Genomic DNA, 7,056 nt, shown 5'->3' with positions numbered 1-7,056 from the left:
ATTTTGATTCATTTAATTCTTTCAATACAGACCATACACTGACACTTCTTCGTTTTTACGATTGATGTCATTAGTTCTATTGATGTAGCTATTAGTTGTATATCTGCTTATTTATTACTCATCGACATACATTAGGTTTTATATATAATTTATTATACTAATATTGCACTATACCATTTTAAAATTAGAATATTTTAAAATAAATTACATTATAAATAGGTAACATTAAAAAATGATATAAAATCAATCGACCTTTAACGTTACTAGCACAATTCAACGCACTACAAAGGTACGAATGCGTAACTTGCATAACAATAACGTGAAAAGGAAAAAGCCGATACAATTATAAATAGCGCGGCCCATGTCCACTGATATGATTCGAAGAAAAACTGAATAGAAGAATTCGCGGCGACAAACGCCCAGTCCGCCTTACAACATTTCACGCGCCAGTCGACTACGCGCGACCCGATATAAAACCTTCAATAATAAAATCAAATCCTATTGACAGATTATCTGCGTATAAAAAAAAAGAAAAATCAATATTTAGTCTGTGGTATATATGAGTGATTTGTGTCAAGAACAATGCTATCGTGTCTATTGAAAGGGACGTTTTGGCGGCAAACCTGGGCGTCATCCAATTTGACAGATGAGCTTCGCGCGTTTTCTCTTCAGGTGCGTTCAAGTAACATAGATAATCATGATTTATGATTTTATATTTGTACCTGACTAATGTTAATATAGACTATTTTATTTCATATTATTAAGTGTCAAATGTGTATAAAAACAATATAATTAATAGTGCGTATACGAAAAACTGTGTCACTTCAGAGAACACACTACGACCCAGTTTTGCTTGAATTACAACGCTAAACTGGAGAGTTAACGTAAAAGATCAAAGCGTTGACCGTCGACTTATAAGAGTCCATTCGCATTATTAATTGTAACAAAATGTAGGGATATATATATTTTGGCGCGAAAAGTGTGTTTTTAATTTGTTTCGCAAGGAAGTTTTGTTAGTTATGTTTGGTTAAGTGTGGCGGTCACACGTGGATTGCGCTGCCCGCCATTATTTGTACGTGTCGGTATGACATCTTATATTAACGTCTTATGGGTGATTAATTGTTTCTGTGACAAATCTATTTGGCGCAATGGACTCTACGAACCGTATTTTTTGTAGAACATGCATAGATAGTGCTTGAAATTAGAAAATTTTTGGACTAAAATAAATATTAATATGATTTTGCGATTTAAAAATGGATGTTTCATGAGGAAGAGACATTTTGTGAGAAGATGCAGTGAAGGCTAGTGAATGAGTGTGTATTCGTTAGGATTAAAAATTTGGTAAGTTGTCTAGGGTCATTTGTTTTTGAGTAATGTTCAAGATTGATTTGTATAAACTGGATACTTTCATTCTTATAATGTATATATGATACATATTATATTTTTTGCAATTTTAAATATTTAAAAAAAGTTGGAAATATGACTGTCACAAGTCAAACATAAAAAAATGCATATTTAACAATCAAAAACGATTTCTGTTAATGAATAGAGCATAAATATTTAAATATAAATCCAATTTTATATATTTTTTTTCATTCCTTCGTTTCACGTAGGCCGCATCCACGTTGAATGGCTGCGAAGGTCGTACTATAATTCAATTATGCTAAACCACAAGTTTCACAAATTATTTCTAACTGCATAATATGAGTTATATATTGTATTGTACTCTATCGTTTAGAATTGCATTTAAAATGCATTTTTTTTGCTAAAAAATAATGACAAAATTCTTATTATATGAGTATCTTTATTTACTACTGACTATTTGTATCTAAATATTGATATTATTTCACTTTAAATTATTTATATAATATTTGGTCTATGTAAAATTATTGAAATATAATAAAAATTCAACAGGCAACAAAATTTAAAGTACTTTATCGAAATAATTAATTCTGGTATAGAATAGATATGTGCATCGAAAAATTTAGACAATATTTAAGTATAACTCATAACTAAATACAAGGAATAATAATACATACAAGAAATCATCTTATAAGAATATATTGTTGTTCTAATATGAACACGTTTTATTGGGGGCCGTTGTGGCGCAGTAGGTAGTCTAAACGCGACAGGTAATGGTTCAATTTCCACTCAGTGTAATTATTTTAATTTCCTCTCTCTAGGCGAAAATGGAGCGATGAGTTATTTGCTTGATCTTTTGCTATAATTACTATCCATTTACACTATCTATTAAAATAATATTTTAAATTATTTTTATTTCAATCAAATTAGTGTTGCAAATTATCGAGAATATAAAAAAAGTACAAAAATTTGTCTGTAGCGGGATTCGAACCTGCGCCTCTTGAAAATTGTCCAAGTCTTGAGTCCAGCTACGTTACACTTTTCATATATTTCCTAAAAAACTAATAATTTATTATTTCTATGCATATTAACAATACAAGTGAATATAAACTGCATAAAACCTTTAAGTAAAAGCCTTAACCCCCGCATTTTGTAGACATAATATGGCAAACTAGTTAAACCTAAGAAATGGCAGTATTTCATATATCAACATTGTCACAAGTGGAATTCGAACCCACAACCACGTTCTTTCAACATGGCTATAGCGCCTACGTAATTTAATTCTTTCGATAGATATATATTTAACAACATATACTATATCCCAAAAAGATAGACAGATTGATTAATCAATCTGTCCTGTGCGGGTACGGTTTTACTATACGTATATACTATGTATGTATGTTTATATACATCTATATATATAAAAGGACTTGTCCTCACTGACTGAAGTAAGACGCACGCACAGCCGTAACCGCTGTGCGTAGAAACGTAAAATTTGAACAGATGTTTACTTTCGTAATCTGGACATCCACTAAGAAGGGATTTTGAAAAAATTTAACCCTAAGAGGGTGAAATAGGGGTTGAAAGTTTGTATGGAAAAAAATTTAAACCGGCACCGATGTTTATAAAATTTGAAATTTAGATTTTTAAAAATATTTAGTTGAATACGTGTTTCATCGTTTTCTAAAATTCTCCCCCTAAAGGTGCAAATAAGGGGTTGAAAGTTTGTATTGAAAAATTCTTAAATCGCCACCGATTTTTATAAAATTTGAAAATTAGACTCTTAAAATTATTTCATCGAACACATGTTTCATGGGTTATTAGAATTCACCCCTAAATACGCAAGCGAAGCTGCGCGCGTCCGCTAGTATAATATAAATCTTGGTCACTGGACATAGTAGACGCTCCCTCGAGTGTCGTAGAGCCCAGCTATTTGTTACTTGGCTTCGTCTTCTTGTTTTTACAGACTGTTACACAGTTACTAATTCATATGGGACAAGTGTTTGACCGAATTGTCAATGGAATAATTTAATGTTTACTCGAAAAGTTAAAAATTAATGGTTACACATCTACTATAAGTTATATTTAGGAAATGGCATCATTAAGATTTCAGAATAGTCGTGGCGCAAGTCATAAGTCCGATTTCCGTTCGAGAAAATGACATATTTAATAGTTTCAGTTCCTTTGTTTCGATGTCGTGGTAAAGGGTGCCTTTACTACGCACTAAACACCTAATACCTCCAAAATTTTGAAGAAAGAGGGAGCGGAGTGTCTTAACCTTAGGTTTTCTCTGGCTACACTGCTACACTGCTGCAGGATACCGCGTGAAGCTGAGACAAAACTTTTAAAATTCTTGCCGGCTCCTCCTAGCAGAGCTGTCTTTCGAGCACGTGGTACTGCCACTTCTGAAATTTCTATGTAACTTGGCAATCGAAAAGTGGTTGTAATAGCCTAATTAAGCAAATAATATATTATTTTTTTTATGAAGATATTTCTTTTGATTTACGATAATCAAGAGTTACTTCTGTGTCTAGTGATAAGACATTCCGTTCCCAAGTTTCCGCCGAATTTTGACACTGCGTGTTGAAAATTAGGGCAAAAAGTGGAACGGTGGTAGAGCGGTTCCTTCTCCTTAAATTCCCGGAATAAAGCGTGTAAATAAAAGAAAACGCTAAATCATTACATCATCTATTGAATAATCATTAGTAGAGAATTTACAATTAAAACAAATTCTAACGTCCATGAAGAAGAGAAAAGTGAGCTCGAAAACGAACTGATAAAGCTAACGAACCACTAAACGGCACTCGTGGGGCGCACCTCGTTTCCGACCACTGTGTAACTTCTGTAAAAAAAGTTTCATACAAATTAAAAGTTCAATTGTACTGAAAACTGCATGTATTAACCAAATGAGATCTTTGGGACGGTGCTCAATGTTATTTTTAATGATTCAGCATAGAATTAAACATAATTTAGGTCGTAATAATGTCACGCTCTTTGTTATATCAGAGTATGAAGAGGTAACTTAGTTTTAAGATATAGTTTCTTTTTTTTTTGGCTCCGCGTTGTAACCCGCTCATAGAAGGTTAGCCAGAGGGAAGCTGGAAACCTGGTTAACGCCCTCTAGTATAGAACTGGTCCCAGTAAGACACTTCCGTTCTCCACTTTCAGCTGTATTCTAAAGTTGCATGTTGAGTGGCAGAGCTGAACGCTGCACGTTACCTCGTTACTAGACCAAGGAAATGAAAGTATTAAATATTTCATTTCCTCGAGTGGAAATCCAATCCACAATACATCACAACCCTGCACTATGACTTTTTTTATTTTTCAAGGTAAAATTCATTAAGAATAATAAATTTTAACTGTAATTTACACCTTCCTTAGGTTGTTGATCGACACAAATTTCTACTATTCCACTAATCTATTTTCAATGGTCTGTGATTATAGAATGCAATCTTTTAGATGAAGACATTCGGTTTCTTTGTGTTCATGGTTCATTCAATGTAGATCTTTCTAAAGATTATTTTAATACTTCACAGCTACAGTTATGTTTTCCTATCGCGTATACTTAGTGTATCTACTCGTATATATTCAATTGTTACAAGCAAAATTTAAAATTTTAAATCAGAGTGTTCCCCACTTTCCACCGAATCCTCCAGACATTGCGTAGTCCTCAAGGTCGCGCTATATCTCGCTACCTGAGTGAGAAAATGAATATTAAATATGTCATTCCCCCGATTGGGAATCAAACCCACAACGGCCGGATTTACAATCGCCCGCTTGTACCCCTGCGCCGCGACGGCCTCAAACATATATTTAAGACTAGCGGCCCGCCTGCGGCTTCGCCTGCGTGAACTACGTTACTATTAATTTCTGTCTCCATGAGTACCTACGTCCCACAAGTGACGTCCATGCAAAATTTCAGATTCCTAGCACATGTAGTTTCTGAGATTTCGTGATGAGTGAGTGACCTTTCGATTTTATATATATAGATAGATAGATAGATTAACTAATAAAAGCAACACATACTATACTATAATATTCTTTTACCCATCACAATATCTTTCTGATATCACAGAAGCCAATTAGCGTCTTCATCAAGCTCGCAAATATGGCCGTTACGCAGTCATTATCATCATAAAGCAGTATACGAGGATCATGCAGATAAGGCACCGGCAGACAAACTGCCTGTATCCATATATGTTGGTACTTTATATGTGGGGTAACAGGATAGTAGGGTAGCTGGTGGAGATTACCTTCATTTTTATTTTTTTAATATAAATAATACAAGTTTGTGGTTATCGTGTACAGTAGCGCGGTATTTGACTCTAATCGCGACGAATCACTTTGTATTTCACGTTTCTTTTCACGTTGAATTTACGTTACTCTATACGCAATGTCTTGAAACGCAATGTCTCGAAAATTGGACTCAATGTATTAGATATAATGTCTTAATACTACATTCTCTTAACCTAATTAGCTGGAAAAAGCATGAAGCTATTTTTTAAATACAATATTTTTATGAATAATATTGTTCATTGCTTGGGGTTAGTAAGTAAAGATATCTGAACGTGTCCAAAAACCAAATATAAAAATATAATGAATGTTGTAATTCTTTAAAATTAATAGCCTGTTATAAATGTCTGTAATACATTTGAAATATTACTGAGAGTTCCGGTTTTTTCTCATATTCTTTATTAATGATAATGTTGGTAGGCATAGCAATTAAATTATATTTTTTTTGACAAACATCACACAGCCGGAAATAAGCAGCGTAGAACGCTGAAATTTGCCATGTATCTATAAAAGGAGTTTAGAAATTTATAGTTCACGAAGTCTAGGCTACGAGCAAGAACTAGTCGTATTGCAGATCTTTATATCCCTTTTGCACCTGGTTGCGCACCTGGCAAATGTTGACAAGAAGACCTTGTATTAATTTTTCCTTTGTATATAAAAATTGTAAAGGCCGTAGTGACGCAGTGGCACGTTTGACTGCAAATGCGACGGTCGTTAGTTCGATTTTTACTTTGAAGGATGAAGTATTTTTATTTCTTTGCTTATTAAGTTTTAGTACTCAAAACTTAAAATCTTGAAAATTTGAGGTATGGTGGGAAACGAAGTGTATTAACATTGGGTTCCCTCTGTTCACCAGGGCATCTAAGGAAAACTGGAAGCTGCTGTTTTATTATGGAATACTTTCATTCCAAAAATATTTTCTATTATTATTTACATAAAAATGGGTCAGGACCATTAAATTGATAAATGTAAGAATATTTTATGTTAAGAATATAACGGGGTGTTACAGCCGTGTCAACACATAATTAGAAGTGAACTTTCACCGGGGCTGGATACTTGTTCACGGCTCACGCCTGTGCATGTCTGAGCCTTAAAACTTAGGAAACTTACTTAAAGAATTATACTTTGTTTAATATAGAAAAAGTGTTTAATTTTACATATTTTTGGCCCAATTATTTACAATTAAAAGCGTAGATTATATAACCGGATAGGTATTTTTTTCTAAATTACATAATATGAAAAATATTCTTACTAATACTTGAGGCACTACTTGGCACAGTAAGACAGACTATATATGTGAACGTGATGGATTCTATCCCCACTCTGAAGAATATGTACATTTAAATAATTTTCATTTTCCCGCTACGGTAGAGACACATATTTCTAGTTCCGGAAACTAGG

The 7,056-nt window shown here is 33.4% G+C and overlaps 1 protein-coding gene across 4 annotated transcripts in view; it reads left to right on the top strand.

Annotated features, from left to right (window-relative positions):
• The first annotated feature begins 430 nt into the window (after nucleotides 1–430).
• Nucleotides 431–7,056, top strand: part of shakB (Innexin family member shaking B) — a 111,039-nt gene continuing 104,413 nt past the window's right edge. For 2 of the 4 annotated variants that reach the window (XM_085192402.1, XM_085192401.1), the window contains exon 1: nucleotides 1,018–1,341. In XM_085192402.1, coding sequence (XP_085048528.1) covers nucleotides 1,310–1,341 — 32 coding nt within the window. In that variant the 5' untranslated portion in view covers nucleotides 1,018–1,309. Of the gene's footprint in view, nucleotides 673–1,017; nucleotides 1,342–7,056 lie in introns of those variants that run through there. The other 2 variants (XM_085192408.1, XM_085192403.1) reach the window with 2 other exon arrangements.

The sequence above is a fragment of the Heliconius melpomene genome, chromosome 11 (genome assembly GCF_056956725.1).
Source record: "Heliconius melpomene rosina isolate 202511_hmr_F chromosome 11, ASM5695672v1, whole genome shotgun sequence".
NCBI lineage: Eukaryota > Metazoa > Arthropoda > Insecta > Lepidoptera > Nymphalidae > Heliconius > Heliconius melpomene.
Note: the sequence above shows the minus strand (reverse complement) of the source record. Positions and strands in the feature narration are given on the sequence as shown.